This window comes from Parambassis ranga, chromosome 3 (genome assembly GCF_900634625.1).
Source record: "Parambassis ranga chromosome 3, fParRan2.1, whole genome shotgun sequence".
Taxonomy (NCBI): domain Eukaryota; kingdom Metazoa; phylum Chordata; class Actinopteri; family Ambassidae; genus Parambassis; species Parambassis ranga.
The window spans coordinates 25,266,735-25,284,214 of record NC_041024.1 but is presented as its reverse complement, the minus strand read 5'-3'; the positions used below and the strand labels follow the sequence as shown (position 1 = coordinate 25,284,214).

The 17,480-nt window shown below is 39.6% G+C and overlaps 1 protein-coding gene across 3 annotated transcripts in view; it reads right to left on the bottom strand.

Moving 5' to 3' along the window:
• The window catches only part of adamtsl3 (ADAMTS-like 3), a 155,166-nt gene that overhangs the window by 129,452 nt on the left and 8,234 nt on the right, over positions 1–17,480 (bottom strand). For all 3 annotated transcript variants that reach the window (XM_028402649.1, XM_028402648.1, XM_028402651.1), the window contains exon 3: positions 5,507–5,626. In XM_028402649.1, the coding sequence (XP_028258450.1) occupies positions 5,507–5,626 (120 nt within the window). The remainder of the gene's footprint in view (positions 1–5,506; positions 5,627–17,480) is intronic.

Genomic DNA, 17,480 nt, shown 5'->3' with positions numbered 1-17,480 from the left:
ATCTTTTCATGTGGCTGTTATTCCAGCCATAGTAGTATCCTCAGGAATAAAACTGCAGAGAAGTGTAGAAAAGAAAACAGCAGCCTGGGTGATGAGCTACAAATCAACTGATTTTTATCTTTTATATGTAATAGTACAATACAACAACAAATAGATGCAACTGTTGCTGCACATCAATCAGAAATACTTACAAAACCATTTCAAACTATTTGGAGTTCAATCATTATTTAGTTAATAGTTATTAGTTATTTAGTTAATTCAGCCCAAGATCAGAGAAATACAAAAAAAGAAAAGAAACAAGAGTTACATAGTGGAGTTGTTTGGTCTTAATGATCACCACCATATCTAAAACCAAACATAGCATTTCAGCAAAAACACCTAAGACCCACTGTCAAGCACGGTGGTGGAGGACTGATGATTTGGGCTACAGGATCTGGACACCGTGCAGTCATTGAGTGGACCATGTACTCCTCTACCTGGGTATTCTAGAGACAAATGTGAGGACATCTGTCTGATGCAAAACCAAGTTAAAACTTGGTGGAAATTAGGTCATGCAACAGAAGAATGATCTAAAGCACAGCTGCAAATATACATGAGAATAGCTGAAAAATAACAGAATCAAGTTTTTAAAATGGTATAATCAAAGTCCAGACCTCACCCCACTTAAATGAACTGAAACAAGACTTTTACAATAAAACAGGAAACAAGACCAATCCACATGAAACACAAAACACAACTACAAACACACAGGGGGACCCAAGAACAAAATTAAAAACAACCTACACAAGAACACAATGATCATGTCACCCATAAACCTCTAAATTCTAAAAGGTTTAGAGGAAGGCAGTGGGTGAGCTGCAACCTCTGTATGAAGTGACTATCGTTTGGTGGAAGGACATGGTCAAAACTGAGCATGTCTCCAGCATTTTGAGATCTGTGATGAAGTATCACTGAAATATAAAACTGATCCACAGACCTGAGTGTATAGATGTGAATGCAACATCTATAAATCAAACCTAATTTTAGTAATGAAAGTATGAAAAAACACTGTGCTCAGTGAAGGTACCAGTGCTGCCAGACTAGACACAGCTGGTGCTGGCACAAAGGTCATTGAAATTATCTAAGTCTAGGGGATATTTTAATGTTCTGCCCATCACTATACATTGCTGGCATAGATGAACCAAGACTAAGACTATTATTTACAGCAAATAAATAATAATTTTTGGACCAACTGTTTTGTTTTTTTTTTGTAGTTGTTTTTAGTTTTTTTTAATTTTAGAATTAAACACTTTTCATTAGGGTCTATGTAATGTGTTCTGAGATGATTCTGTTATCATTTCTATATCAAAGAATGCATTGTGAGATCTCATTACCTCTTTGAGGTAACGCACTGTGAGCCGCATGGTAAGGACATTGATGGGCTTATAGGGTGCATCACAGACTACATGAATTTCTGTGTAGACTGCAACGTTCCAACAAGAACTGTTAAATATTTCCCAAATAACTAGCCGTGGGTAACAAAACAGATAAAAGCTGTCCTCAATGAGAAGAAGCAGGCTTTCAGAGGCGGCAACAGGGACGAGCTGAGGGCTATTCAGAGAGACCTGAAGGTGAAAACCAGAGAGGCTAAGGAAAACTACAGGAGGAAGCTGGAGTGGAAGCTCCAGTGGAACAACATGAGGGAGGTTAGAAGTGGCATGAGGACCATCACAGGTTTCAGACCAGCTAGCAGAGGCTTTTAGTAGTGTGGAAAGGGTCAATGACTTAAACCTGTTCTTTAACAGATTTGATACTGCGGCCCCGGACCTTGCTGTCTGTTCTGCCAGCTGTTTGAAGTAGTTAGATGAGAAACTGAAAGCGATGAAGGTAGATCTGCAGAGGTTTTCTAATGACTCTGCCATAGTTGGATGTATCAGCAAGGGTGGGGAGTATGAGAGACTATGATGGGCAGCTTTGTCATGTAGTGTAAGCACAACCATCTGCTGTGACAAAGACAAAGGAGCTGGTTGTGGACCTGAGGAGGGCCAAGACACACATGGATTATAAAAACCTGGGAGTGTTTCTGAACAATAAACTCGAACGGACTTAGAACACTGAAGCCCTCTACAAGAAGGGCTATTTTCTGAGGAGGCTTCGGTTTGTTAACATCTGTCGGACCATGCTGAGGATGTTTTATTTCTTTATGGTGGTGATTGGACTGTTTTATGCACAGTTATAAACTAGGATATTTCCAGGTATAGGCCACCAAAAAAAAACAGGATGTCTGTTCACCCTTACAGGTGTGCCTACATTGCAAAGCAGCTGGATACTTGTGAGACACACAAATAAATCTTTCCAGGCTTCAAGCTATGTACTCGCATTGGATCACAGATGGCACAGACCAATCAGTGTCCTGTAAGGGAGGAAATATGTTCATGTTTTTCTGTGTGTGTGTGGCCTACTTAGAGACAAAAGTGAGAATTGACCTAACTACCACTCTTGCTAACTGTGATAGACAGTGACTGACATCTGATACATCTGGTATTGCCTGCTGCTCCATAAAAAAATAAGGCAGATATGTCTTATGTATAGGGTGAATTAAGGGTGACTTGCAGGACAGATTTAAATGTAAATGCAAAGGGAAGGTGTTTCTTAATCATAAGAGGTATTGTGTATGCTGCCCAGAAACCTCTTTTTTGTAACATTGGGTGGTTGGAACAACTCATTTTATCATAAGATGTTATTGATTTTGCAACAATTTATTTATACAATTTCACAGGCAATTTTCTTTATCATAATTTAAAATTCCAACTCATTTAGTTACATTAAACTTTTAGTGATTCATTTAAAATGTATACAGTAAAGTTCAATGAATGAAGCACTTTAAATCAAACATGATTTAAAGTGCTATTTTCCACACACTCTAGGTACATTAGAAATTAAGAGAATGCCCAGCAAAGGTGAGGACTCAGGCAGACCATAATAATAAAACCAGAATTTTCCCATGCTTCTTTCCAAAAGAACTCATTTTAAAGTGATATACACCATGTCCACATTTCAATTAAATGTTTGCAATAATGTCAAATCAATTTTCAAGTCAATTCTGTTTATATAGTGCTTGTCTGAAGGTGCTTTACAGAGACCCAGAGCCTGAGTCCATTGTGTGTAACTCAAGCGGCAACCTTCGGGGCTCAAAGTGGAAGCCCATGCGGAAGTGTCAAAACTTGTAATTCACGCTGCAACAGCTGGGGGTTGGCTCCAAAAGCGAGTAATTTCCCATAGACTCCCATGTTAAAATGGCCGATTTCACAGCAGAAAAGAACATGTTTACAGCCTGGTACAAAAAATCGCTGTGGTCTCAGATGATAGGTTCTCTTCTAGTGTCAATTGTAGGGGGGGTGAATTTTTTTACAACTCACTCGTTTCAATTGTATTCGGACTTAAAATTACGCCTAATTATGGGCGTTGCCGCTTGAGTGACAGACAGTTGACGTATCACAGCGTGAGTTTCCTGCTTCCACAATCGCCCGCCCCCCTAAACCCCGCTCGTGCCCCCCCTCTTTGTCCATATTCGGAGTTTTAGTTGACGTGACGCTGCCAACATGGCGGCGGTCATCACGTCCCGGAACCTCCCACTGAGACTCAAAACGGCTCTTCACAAACAAACGGGTGACGTCACGGAGGCTCTGTCCATAGTTTTTACTGTCAATGGTGTAACTACATGTAACTAAGATAACATGGCCTGTATACAAGCAAGAAAAAATAAATAGTGTAGAATTGTAAATTGTAGAATTTGATTAAAAAGCTAATGCAATTTCTGATAAAGTAATAACAAACAAGCTAGAATTGGATAAATGAACTCTGAGATCTCAGTTAGCTGATTACCTACGGCACACTAAGTGAACACAGGGTGAGAAGTAAGGCTACAAGACATTTCGAATGAATTTCTTTCTATTCTGAATATAAACGCTCTAAAGAAATGTGCTTTATGCACTAATATCCGTGGCTCAGAAGCCACAGCCTCTTTTGCGCAGCAGTAGAACAACAATCCTGAACACTGCATACAGCTAGACAGAGGTCCAGACAATCATCCACACAGAAAACAAGGTCCCTGTGTTTCATTAGAGACCATTTATATATATTTGTCAGCTGCACGCCTTTCGAAATACATGTTCTTAACCTGGGTTATGGTTGAGCAGTGCAGACAGATCTCCTTATTAACTGCACTCAAATGCCAGATGGATCACTTTACTGCACTGTGCTGCTTTATTGAATCAAATGGCAGAAACCCTCTGTATTACATAAGTTATGAGGAGAAGAATGGGTGCATTGAGTGTGTCTGACAGAACATACAGAGGCTTAATTTTCAGTGTGGCATAAAAAGTAATGAAATGCTCTCAGAACAATTTGCATTTTTTCCCTTTTTCTTTTAAACAGCAAAGGGTAGATAATTACCTTGCTCTCCTCATCAAAGCACACAGAACTCTACTCTACAGGAATGCAATATGAGATCAAAACTACTTCTACGTACAGTACTTTTAAAATGCAAGCCTTAAACTCCAAACCATCAGAACCAACAGCTGTGAAAGCTTTTGTAAAATGAGCTTTCTCTGTGCATGTGCATGGATAAATTGCTTATAAAGCAAGCGTTTGAAACCAATGTATTTGTCTGTATAGCTAAAGCATCACAGGTCACAAACTAAGAACACATATGTATTTCCAATAAGTAAACGCCCACGGCCCTGGCACAAGTCAGTATAGGGGCCAACGTAAAAAGTGTTATATGTAGCTCTTAGCCTAATCAGGCGTAGCGTAATCTTCCGCTCACTTAGACACTTAATAGAAAGCACCTCCCTCACCAATCAGCTGTTGCTTTCTGTCCCTCTCCTGACCAATCACAGCTTAGCACAAAATTTAAAAGTCTCCATCTCCCCTCCAGCTTTCTTCTGATCGAACCCAGCAACCCTCCTCCACCCCAAGCACCACCAGATCCACGCCAGTTCAGGCCTCCTATCTCCTGCCCTCCAGCTCTCCACCACCACCAGGTCTAGACCCCAGGGGGGGCTTCTGATCCAGTGGCCTCTCCTCTTCCCCCCTTTTCGGATTTGGTCTTCACAACGGGGTCTAGGACGCCAATGCACATTCAAAACTTTGTACTTAATAAACCTTTCTCATTCAGTTGGCTGTGTCTCTCATGATTGAAATGCTATAACCAGCATTTAAATATTGGATCTCCATTAAAACACATGTACCAACAGCCTGGCCAGCTATCCTTATTCTTTTTCTACTATATGCAAAGAATCAGTCTGGTCTCTGTGGATTCAAGTGTGATTTCCAGGAGGCAGTTCCAGCAGAATAAACTGCCTCCGGATGCAACCACTCAACCTATTCAACTATGGCATAGTTGAATAGCCTAATCACATGAACAGCTCTGGACTGCATTGCCATTGTATTTCAGTTTGCTTCCAGATACTGTATCTGCACCCACTTTTGCAAAACCATCACCAATAAAGAGCAGATCACTGACCTGGTCGTCATATCTGTAGGTTAGAAACTGATCCTCCGTAGCATCCTCCATGAAGCTTCCCTGTGGTGAGAGGGCGAACTCTGGTAGAAACACTGCAGCCTGGGACTGACCCTCTGAACTCTGTCAAAACAGACAATAAATAAGATCAGTAATATACAGGAAGGAAAAATATTACAGTAAAATCAATCTTGTTGCTGCTAAATCTGGCCCATGTTACTCCAAAGTTTGTACAGTGGGCATGAAGCCAAGTCTTCAGTTAGAATTCCTAAACAGATTATTAGAAAGAATCTACTGCATCCACCTCTTTCTTAACTATTAACCCCCCCCCCTTCATAAATTCAGCTACATGTGCATGTTTTTCTATTATGTCCACTGTTTTTGACACAGAGAATGATGGTGATAAGGATAACGGGGACCTGCACACTAAGACTGCATAGAAATAACTGGCATTCAGAGGACTCTCCAAAGAGGCTACACAAATGTGTGTGTGTTTGTTCAAGCCACTTGAAATATGTGTGAGAGAGGATCCCCATTAAGATTAGTGGGAGTGGTGTCTCCTGCAGGCTTTTAAAGCCACTTAGAGACAGGCACAGCGTAAGTGCCACTGGTATGCATTTCCCTGGAGAGTCTGGCACACTTTTGTCATTCACTTGCCCTATTCACCGGATGTAGACAAAAGGTATAGTCAGCCATTGCCCAGGTTGATCATATGACATTCTACTTCCCTACTGCTATCTGCATGTTAACGTGTTCTAAATACTCAGCTACAGTAATCAGAAGGAAACGCCAACCACTGACGCCTACAGCGTGAAAATGGCAAGGATCTGATTTGAGCAATAGGGTCTAATGTAAAGGTTCATTATCATCCATCAGACTTTTGGATGTGGGCTGAACCTCTTTCAGGACTGGAGATCTTAAAAAGTAGATTGTATTTGTGCACTAGCAGTGTGTGGAGAACTGTCAAGGTAATGTTTGCTGCTAAAAAAGATTGCTGTGCCCAACTTTGAAATGATAATGGTCCTCAAAAGAACTACTTTCTGGTTTATGGGTTTCCAACAATACCACAGATCACTACATGGAGCCTGAAGCCGTTGCTACGCAACATTATCCGCTGCACACCAGGGACAACAGCTGTTGTGATCTGAATTCTTTTTCACCTTTCACATTTGTTGAAACGTATTATTGTTCACACCCTAGCATTTAGACCAAGTCTGACCCCTTCACAACGCCACCTCACCCCACACAATTCACAATTTGACCCCCAAGGACTATGAACATAAATTAAAATAAACCCAATCACTGCACTTTTGACACTTCATGTTGACTTCTTAAGGGCTATGGCATAGTGACAGAGCCTTGCACTTGCAGCAGCAACCCTGGCTAACTTGCGTCCACATGCATTGTAAAGGGTTGCAGCCTAAAACCTATGTCATCTGCACTAACTGTTATTGATGCTTTCATTAGACTATTACTTTAGAAATGCTATATAGAAATGATTCTTTATACTGCCTGTCACTATTGGAACCCAGTCAACTGGAATCCCCCTTCTATCCACTTGCTTTGTCTGCTCTAGATTCTCTAGTATAGCTCATAACAGCATTACAAATTGGGACTGCATTCACTTATAAATATAATAAACTGGGATCTTATCTCAGATTAGGATCTACCAAGACTATGCTAAGAACCTATGTCTTCCCTGTCATAGAACAGCCAGCCATTCTTGGCAGTCACATCAAGTCAAGCACATCAATGTCTATGTCTATATAGTACATGTTGAATGACTCATTTTGCAAAACATGTTTAATGTATGGGTTAACACCAGTTATGAATTTGTGCTTTTAAACACAAATTCATAACTGGTGGTAACCCATAGTAAAACACATTTTATAAGGAAAACCATTCCCTTTCTGCACTTGTTACTTTTGGCTACCATCACAACCGGTCCTGCCTGCATGAATACATATGCACACATGCTCCATTTTCAAGGACTGAAATCTCGATCTTATGACCCCTTGAGGTCTAAACTAGGCCAGTGACACCATACAGGACAAAGTGGGTAGAATGGATAGATGAATGGAGGGCTATAATTTATACAGAGGGCTTCTTAAAAAATAGTAATAAAATGTCATCTCTTCCTGGGAGCCCAATATCTTAATCATCTTATCCCATGAGCAAATGACTACTTTTAATTCCTATTGTGATTGAACACTTAAGTGATTGCTATTTTTGACATGTCATAAAACACTTAAATAAAAGGAAAGCAACAGGTGTCCCACAGTCTGAATGATTAATATTATTATTATGACAGATTACATCGGCCACTGACTGTGGAGGATATAACTATAAATAAAAAACCTACTGCTGAACTTTTAGTTGCTCCTTAGGTTGCACATAAATCCAGTGTCAGCGTATTTGAGTCATTTGATTCCATGTTAAAATATTTACAGAGGCAGTTTTAAGAGCAAGTGAAAGTGACTGTACAGACTGTGGCTTGTTGCCTTTTGCCACACTTAATAATTAGAGAAATTGTGCTGTGACAGCTGTTTGTTCTGATACAGTGCTCTGTCAAGGTCAGTATGAACAACTTGAGTAATCTGTCTATCTGTCTGAAAGGGGCATCATTTGTCATCCCATGAGAGAACTATGGCCATTAAGCTACACACGTACACACACTCCACACACTGAGGGAAAGTCAGACTGTCAATCTGTGAAGTTACTGAGTCGTAGCTGTGCAGCTCGGTGCAGAGCAGGTCCTCTAATTGAGTTTACACACCATTGGAAGGAGAGTGTCAGGACAGCCTTCACACTTTCAGCACCCTGCAGCGGCTGGTTCACGCTGGATCACCGGCTCACTTCACAAGAGCCACTGCTGGGATAATAATACAAGTAAGGCCTCCACCACCCAAGGGATGACACTGTACCACAGGAAGCAGCTGCTTCAGAGCCAGAGGAGGGGTTATTTGTTAAAGTCACTATGGGAACTTGTAGGCAGCAGGTCAGTTCATATCAAGAAGGCTGAAAGACCGATTTGTTCAGTTGATCACAAATATTTAAGTAGGGCCTCTGAAGCACTTTCAAGGACTAGTAAATATGTATAAAAATGAGGGCTGTTAATGATTCAGACCATCCTCACTCAGCATCCCTTTGCTGTTTTAGGTTTGATCTTCGACCAAAGACACAGCACACATGAACGCAGATCTACTGATTCTAAACTATAGGTTCTGTTGGTGCATTTAGTGTAAGTGTTCAATGATTTCTAAGCTTATATAAATGTATATAATCTGCTAGCTATAAGGCATTATAGAATTACAATGACCAGACTAATAATTTGTAAAGAAACAAAACTTAGGATGGCTGCTGGACAGGCTACTTATTATATTTAGTTAACAATAAAAAAGAAAGTAAGTGTAAGGAGAGCCTGTCCAACATACAGAGTAGTTCTATCGATTCTAGATGCAGGCTTATTTAGTTTAAATAATGACAGATGTGGTGCTGCAGGAGGATCACTGTTTCAGCTGCCACTGTCCACAACACAGTAATTCTGGGACAACATATTGAATTAGTTCTAAATAATATATATGAAATATTCTGGCTTTTTGACAGGACGTTGGTCCATTCTATCTATCAAAAGCATGCTCTGAAACCAGGCAATAAACTGGAAGTCTCCATCCTCTCCAATAGTTATGAGATGCTAAAAATGACCAGATGCATTTTAGTAAACATAATTCACAAAAGAGGTGTGGAAGCCATTGTTGCCATTGCTTAATGAGACATACCAGGACAGTTAATAACCTTATGGCCTGTTTGAAATAATATGCCGGTACCTCAGCTCATATGCGCATTTTTTTGTTTCGTGTGTCTTGATGTTTGCTTTTTCTTTCCTTTCCTTTCTGTGTATCTGAAGGGTCAGTCTTCCATTGTGCTCCTTATTTATATAGTTGTGTCCTCTATGTCTTTTGTGTATTTCGACATGCTTTTTTGTTCTGTTTTTTAATAAAGCTAAATAACACATGGAAAAAAGTAAATGAAGTACTGAAACTTCTGTGTAAATCAGTGTTAATTTTGTTGACGAATCATTTTCGTCATAGTTTTCGTTAACGACCTTTTTTTGCTGATAAAAAAAAACTAACGCACGGTGCCAAAAATGAAGACGAAATGTACTGACACTTCCGTCAATGAATAAAAACGAGACGAAATTATTGATGGAGACGAGATCCAATCAGAGCAAATTTTGTTTGTGGAAGGGAGGGACGAATCAGGAGACGGCGGCAGAGAGCCAATCAGAAGTGATCTCTCTGTGTAAGGACGTTCCCCCGTGATGCTGGAAGAAGGCGTCCTCATACATGGTAACACAAAACAGGAGAAGAACAGACATATGGACACGTTTGATGCCAAGACAAACAAGACGGTTTGCAAAACGTGTGGAGCGACTATCGGCGGTAAAAACACAACAAACCTGAAGCGACATTTGCAGACGAGTCACTTAACTTCCGTTCATACACGTGACAAAATCTATAAATGAAGACACCGCTGCTGATGGTTTTACAGCATGTGACCTGTTTGTAAGTTGTCACTGAAGTGTTTTGCTGTAGTTATGGAGGATTCATGAAGAAAGTCATGACTGAACAGTGTATTCAGGGAGAGCAGCTCACTGTTCACTGCTGCTTTTGTGAAAAGGTAATAGCAATTAAATAAAGAGATGTTTGTTTCAAACACAAGTTAAAGCTGTGCCTGTTTTTATTGCACAATCAAACCTTAAATATTTCATGAAAAAATATATATCATAGAATTTTAGTCGACTAAATCCACGGCAGATTTAGTCGACTAAAATTCTTTGATATTTAGTCGACTAAAATTCTTTGATATTTAGTCGACTAAAACTAGACTAAAAGTTAAAAAATGTTGATGACTAAAATGTGACTAAAATAAAAACTAAATCAGAAATTGCTGCCAAAATTAACACTGGTGTAAATAAAGTGTAAAAAAGAAGAACACCAGCTGGAAATACAGAAATATCTTTAAGGATATCGCACAACTTATTAGAATGAAAACATAGCTTCCTGATTATTGTGTTTGCAAAAGTTGTGACACAGGTTGTATGAGTCACCTGAGAGAGCGGAGCGGGTGAGTTATACCTGCAGTTAACGATTTGTTATTGCTCACACCAGAGCAGGGAGAGCTGGTATTTAAGCTGGAAAGTTGCTCTGCCTGTGTCTGCAGTGTTTTGGAGCAAACTACAGCAGAAAACAGCACTGCAGTATCGCTGCATCTTCTTGGCTTTCATCAACAAATGCATGATGTACTGTATAAAAGCTCCTGCAGCCACCTGAAGGCAGCAGGACAGACTCTCAGTGACACAACAGAGCCGTTCCAACAACCATCCACTGGGCCCTAAGCAGTAAACATGTGCACTAAGTACATCACAAACCAAAGGAAAGTAAATATTCACTGGATATAAGGATCACACTGGGTTACTTCAATTATTAATATAAACACCTGAAAACAGCTACATCTGCTCTCTGGTGCATTATCAGTTACATATAGGGCTACTCGAGCTGATTACTGTGTTTCTGGCAAAATTGTTTTGTAAGATAGTCTAATCTAGTCTCTGTAATTTTGAATATCTATAAAAATGTTTTAGTATTGTATATTATTATTATTAGTAGTAGTAGTAATGATTATTAGTGCTATTAGTGCAATAAGGACATAAACATAAATATGGAAATAAAATATGAACCTATCCTGGGAGGTCCAAAACAAAAAAGGCTGCCACTGGGACAAGCCCTAATGAGCTGGTACAAATGCACTTACAGGTTCCATTATTCTGCAATGTTTTTCTGGTGAGGATGGACTGGATAAATGGGCCAAATGATTTATTTTATTAATACTGGACGACTTGGATGCTAAACAGCAGTTTAGCTGTGGTGCTGTGGCCTCAGTCTTGCCTCCTCTAAACAATTGTCAGTGCAAGAGGGAAATCAAATCAACTTATGAGAATATGATGTGACATGAAATTGAAGCATACAAGAAACACACTGCCCAAGATGGCTCCTCTAAGATGCCAGTGTGTGGAGGACAGCAGAAGGTGGTAGTCTCACAGGTAGAAGAAAAGAATTCGAGATTTAATTGGAGTGGCAGTGGCAGGTGTCCACTCAGACAGTCCAGCTGACAGAGTTGCTGCTCCAGGCACATCAGCTGCTTCAGAACACGACACACAGAGATCCACTGTGAGGCACATCAGGAACCAGCAGCGGTGCATTTACAGACACAGCAGGTGCAGGACGCTGTGATGGTGAAAGCAGCAGTATGTAAACCTTTCAGAATCTGAAGAGTAGCTTTTATAAGACAAACGGTATTTATTTAGTCAGTGAATTCACCGTTGTGTTTATCATCATTGCAGGCAATAAGCCTAAAATGTTCTTTTTCCTTCAACAAGAGAACATGTAATTATTATTATAAATATTTTATTATAGATATAAGATAACCAAGTTTTCCAAAAATAAATAAATAATTGTTACAAAAAGGGAGACATCGTTTAGATGTGTTGATGCCAAACAATATTTTTATGTGTGCCTGGATGTGCTCAGTCCCAGCATGGAACTACAACTGACAAGTTTACCTCCTCCATCTGAGGTGTCGGTCTCAGATGGCTTGTTCTTTACGATACAAAAAACCTACACAAAACTGTAGCTTCAAAGCTCAACACTCAGCTGTTCTACAGGACCTATGTGAATCTACGCATAGATGTCACTTTTCCACCGGAACACTCCCGCCTCCCTGGCTGGGAGTAAAACAGATGACTATCTGCTTAAATTGAAGGCTATCAGTGATCCTCAAAAGAAGCAGTGGTCTTCTACCCGTGACAGCACCCTCCACATCTATGATCATAGACTATTAAGCCATGAAGCAGTGAAACAGCCTCACATAACACACAACAAACCATGTAGCAATTATTCCAGTGGGGAAAACAACAATCACAGTTGTTAATCGTATTATCTTCACACAGAAACACTAAACAATACAGGTAGTTCAGGGTTGTTTAAAATGCTATCAATGGGAAACAGTCAAATCCTCCCTTCTTTTTCTATACACAATATAACAGCCTGAATGCCCTACTGTAACAATCTGTGGCATATCCCACTTCCTGTTTGGGGCAGGTTGAACATTCAACCTGGTGGCAACTCAGCTACACTTGGTCAGTGTAATTATTCCTTACATGTGAACAATGACCATATACATGGTGATGGAAACAAAATGACCAGAAATGAGGCTAGCATGCTATTCAATGCGTGCCTATGTTCTCTAATGCTAACCCTCACTAGCTTTAGGCTGCACAGAGGAGAATGATATGAATGAATGAACAAAAATAACCAGTAACACAGCGCACAATAAAAGTATTGCTTTTTTTTCACCATAGTTCCAAAGTAACAGCATTAATTTGAAATCTGTTTCCTAAAGATTCAAAATCAGTATTAAGACTGTACAAACAGAAGTGTCTTTATAATGCTATGGCAGACTAGGCTCAAGGTCAATATAGAGCCTGTATATTTAGACATAGTGAGATCAAAGCCTTTCATCCTACTGTTCCAACCTCTATAATAAGAAAAGATTATCTTTCAGTCAGCCTTGTGAGCTTGTTAGACACATTTTATTTGTTGATGGAAAGAAAGTCATCTGTTTGCTTTAGGGCAGAAAAAGAAAAACATATTTGATAGTTCCTAAAGAGAGTAGAGGTATTTGTACATATATAATGGTGATTCACTTCATTCTTAAACTCCACAACTATAACTAACTGTTATTATTATTAATACAGTGTATTTCCCTCAAGCCCAAACTCATATCCCTTATGACATCAAAGTCAACAGAAAACAGACATTTTTATATATCTATATCTTATCCATATGCTCGTAGATATCAGCTGTGCATTTCTCCTACTATTACACAAGTGATTGTTCTCCTTCACCATATATAGCTATCCTCACTTCAGAAGTGAAGTACAGGTATGCCTACGTTCACCTCCAGAGCACTTATGTTCAGAGTATTACGCTGAATGAAGGGGGGTCTATGGGTATCATCTCACCTCGCTACATGGAAACAAATGCACACTGTTAGAGCTCATACCAAACTACTTCATAAGAAATATCTGGATTTAAAACAGATCTTAAGTCTATTAAGTATTAACTACAACTATAGTCATATGTGTAGGTTTGTGCAAGTGAGTCTTGAGCAAGAGACTAAAAAAAACTTTAGATTTTTATTTCTTAAAACTTTTTGTCAGACTTTTTCAAACCTTGTATTACGCAAAATCATATTCCTTTTTGTGTGTGTGTAGTGGCAACCTCCGGGGCTCAGACTTGAAGCCCATGTGGAAGTGTCAAAACTTGTAGTTCACGCCGCAACCACTGGGGGCTGGCTCCAGCAGCGAGTCATTTCCCATAAACTCCCATGTTAAAATGGCCGACTTCACAGCAGAAATGAACATGTTTACAGCCTGGTACAAAAAACCACTCTGGTCTCAAATGATAAGTTCTCTTCTAGTGTCAAATGTACGGGAGGTGATTTTTTTTATAACTCAATTATAGGTGTGTGTTAACACAATGACAAGAGAGAAAGACATAAACAATGGTGTTAGAGAAGCAGCTGTTGCTGCACATCAATCTGAAAGACTTATAAAACCATTTCAAACTATTTGGAGTTCAACGTTCTACAGTGAGAAAGATTATTCACAAGTGGAAACATTCAAGACAGCTGTCAGTCTTCACAGGTACTGTACTTATATAGCATTTGTTTTACCTACTTGAATTACTTGACATTTACCCTTTCACGCACACGTTCACCCACTTATGGTGCAACCACTGGGAGCAATTTGTAGTTAAGTGTCTTGCCGAAGGACACATGGACATGCAATGCAAAAAAATAGAAATACTAAAGGGCCCAAATTCTTCAACTTATTGTTACTTAATGGATTTACAAGCTATTATTGAATCATAGGGGGTACTTTGTGTTTTTTTTCTTTTTGGCCTCAGTTTTGCTAAATTAATAATGGCACAGTAAAGTATAGAATAGAAAAAATTAAAAAGAGGATATATGTTGCTGTTTGAGGGGTTGTAATAATACTAATACTACATCCCAAGGATTTTGTTTTTTTTTTTTTACACAAAAATCATAGAAAATCAAAGAGGAGGTCCAACATTTGAATATTATGTGAAGGAATCCAGACTGAAGTCATCACACTACTGTTTACTTGTTTCCTGAGCTTGTTTCCTGAAGATAAGGAGTGGACGACACAAACAGCAACAGAGGAGATTCCATCATATTTGTTTTCTGGGTGCAGCATAGTATCATCACTCCAAGAGATAAAGTGCTAACTGAGCATGCTAGCAGAGCCTCTTCTACATTATGCTACAAACAAATCAATCACCCTCTTATCAGGAGTCCCTGCATGGAAGATAAGGTGTGTGATTGAAACAGCTGTCACTTAAAGGTGTGTGCATGCAGTTTCTTTGTGTTTACACAACTTAAAATGAACATCACACAGCTTGTCTGTTCAGATTATTAAGACATGAAAACCATAAATAGAGCACAGGGGGAGTGGGTGCTGTAGAGATGAATGGAGGGGGAGCTGGCTCTCACTGATCCACTTTTATATATAACCAAACCTTGTGGAACATCTTATCAGACTGACGCTGCAGGTCACAAGAATGCCGAGTGCTTTCACTGAATACAGAGCAGCGTGATGCAGCTTTATGCTGCTGTGGGAGTGACAGTCACACAAATCAGACCGCTGAAAGCAGCCACTTGTTCAGCAGCTCTGTAGTCATGGAGGTATGATGACTGAGGGATTCTGTAATCAGAGTGTAATTCAGAATTTCAAACTCACAAACACACACTTCACACTGCTACTGGACTAGGAAATTATACTTTGATCTGCAGTTAAAAGTGAGGATTGATATCTTGCAGTATACACAGTATAACAAATAATAATAAAACACATGTAAAAGCTTCAAGGCAAACGTGAAAGAAATAAGTTTAGAAAAAACATTGTTATTGCTACAAAGCAAAGCTATCAAAGAACTTCAAGTTTGAAGAACTGGTGTGAGAGGTTTTATCAACCCAATGATTGATTCTAACTTGATAAATTTGGTTGACAGGATAAACGCTGAAGTTGGTCCTCCTTAAATGTGATTTTATTTAACCATGGAAATAAAGACAACAATCCCTGTATCATTTATAAATAGGCTCTTTCAAGGAAGTGTGCTCACCTAAGCAGTCAGCAATTACTTTGATGTGTACTCATTAACGGCAGGATGAGAAGAGGAGATGTTCAACACTGCTGATAGACGTGAAAGACAGAAACGATGATGACTCAAAGTGAATGGCAGCACTGTCTGTGTGTATGAATGAGCTGTCTGTCACCTCTCCGTCCATGTAGAGACGCAAAAACCATGTACGCAGTAAGTGTGAGGGGTGAAGCGGTGCCTGGTGTTGGCCCCTGGCTCACAGTAGTTTGTGTGAAGACACACAGTTATCTTTTCACTCCTCAAGAGCCAACATTACCTGATACAGAGCCTGAGCTGTGTGTGTGTGTGTGTGTGAGCACGAAGGTTTAAGAGCTTGACAGCTGCCAGTGGATTTAAAGCACCACTAACCTGTCAGGAAGTTAGAAGCAGGAAATGAAACAGAGAATCCAAAGTACTGCATACATCTATATTTAGTCATAACCGGTGGAGGAACAAAGTGAGCACAAACCACCATGAGGAGAGGTTCTCTGTAAACTCAAGGATGTGAAACCACCGTGTACATGGACTCCAGACACTGCTCACAACTGTTTAAATGTAACTTCAGGCAAAAGAAAAAGGGTTTTAATGTTAACAGGAATTAACATCTGCCTATTGTGCATACAACAGCGACTGAGTACGCTGAGCAAAAAGGGTGTTTTTAATGAAAAGCTGATGACTAAAATGTCTATGAACGCAATAAATAACAAAAATCCAATGGAGCAAAACCAGTAAACAAGGTGCAAAAAAACCTAGAACAACCTGACAATGAACACTGTTAAGGGAAAAACAGTTAAAGGCAAGGTGAGGAAAAGAAGCTGACAGACACGGAAAGAGCACATAGACTCAATACTCAAGGTGAGGGTAAGGAGCAGAGGTGGAATCAATAAGAGGAGGGAAAACCACAATCATAACACAGTTAACTGAATCAAATGTCAATGTTACATATCTTCACCTCCAGAGAGAGAGAGATGGTACCATAACTCCATGAACAAACAGGGTCTATCATTATCATTGTCAGGACCTCGGTAAAGCTGCAGGTTACATTTAAGAAGCAGTGTGTGGTGGAAAGACACCAAAACAAACAAAATAAAACAGTGGCCCGAACAACACAACAGTACACCTTCATGTGTAAGCATTCCAACATGTGCATCCAGGTTTTTTAGGTTTTCTATTTTAATGAGTTGAATTATTTGATTGTTTCTATTGTATAAATCTGTGGGGTAAAAAGAATCTTGAGAGAACCACTCCACATATCTGGTTATTTAAACCTTATTTCTGCTGGTATCTGGAGTCTCTCTTATTTACTTAAACACATTCAAACCTTTATCTGTAACGCTGCAATTACAAGCAGCCGCTTACTTGTAAGTTAACAAGATAATGGCAAAGGTAAAGAGCAAGATGAAATTTAATAAAGCCACATATGAACCAGGGCTTGTTCCCAGCCAGGAAGGAAGGAGAGAAAAAAAGGGGGAGGAAAGAGGTGGTGAGCAGGGCTCAAATAATAATAAACCCCAGAACTCCAATTCGCCATAAAGACGTGGAAAGATAACCACATTCCTGTCGTAATGAATCCACTACTGAATAATAAACTTGAACCAAGCTGTGAATAAATAATGACAATGCTGATAAGAGGGGCGGGTTGGGCCTACTCAGCAGACCACATGGAGGTTTTTTCAGATGGATATCTTAATCGT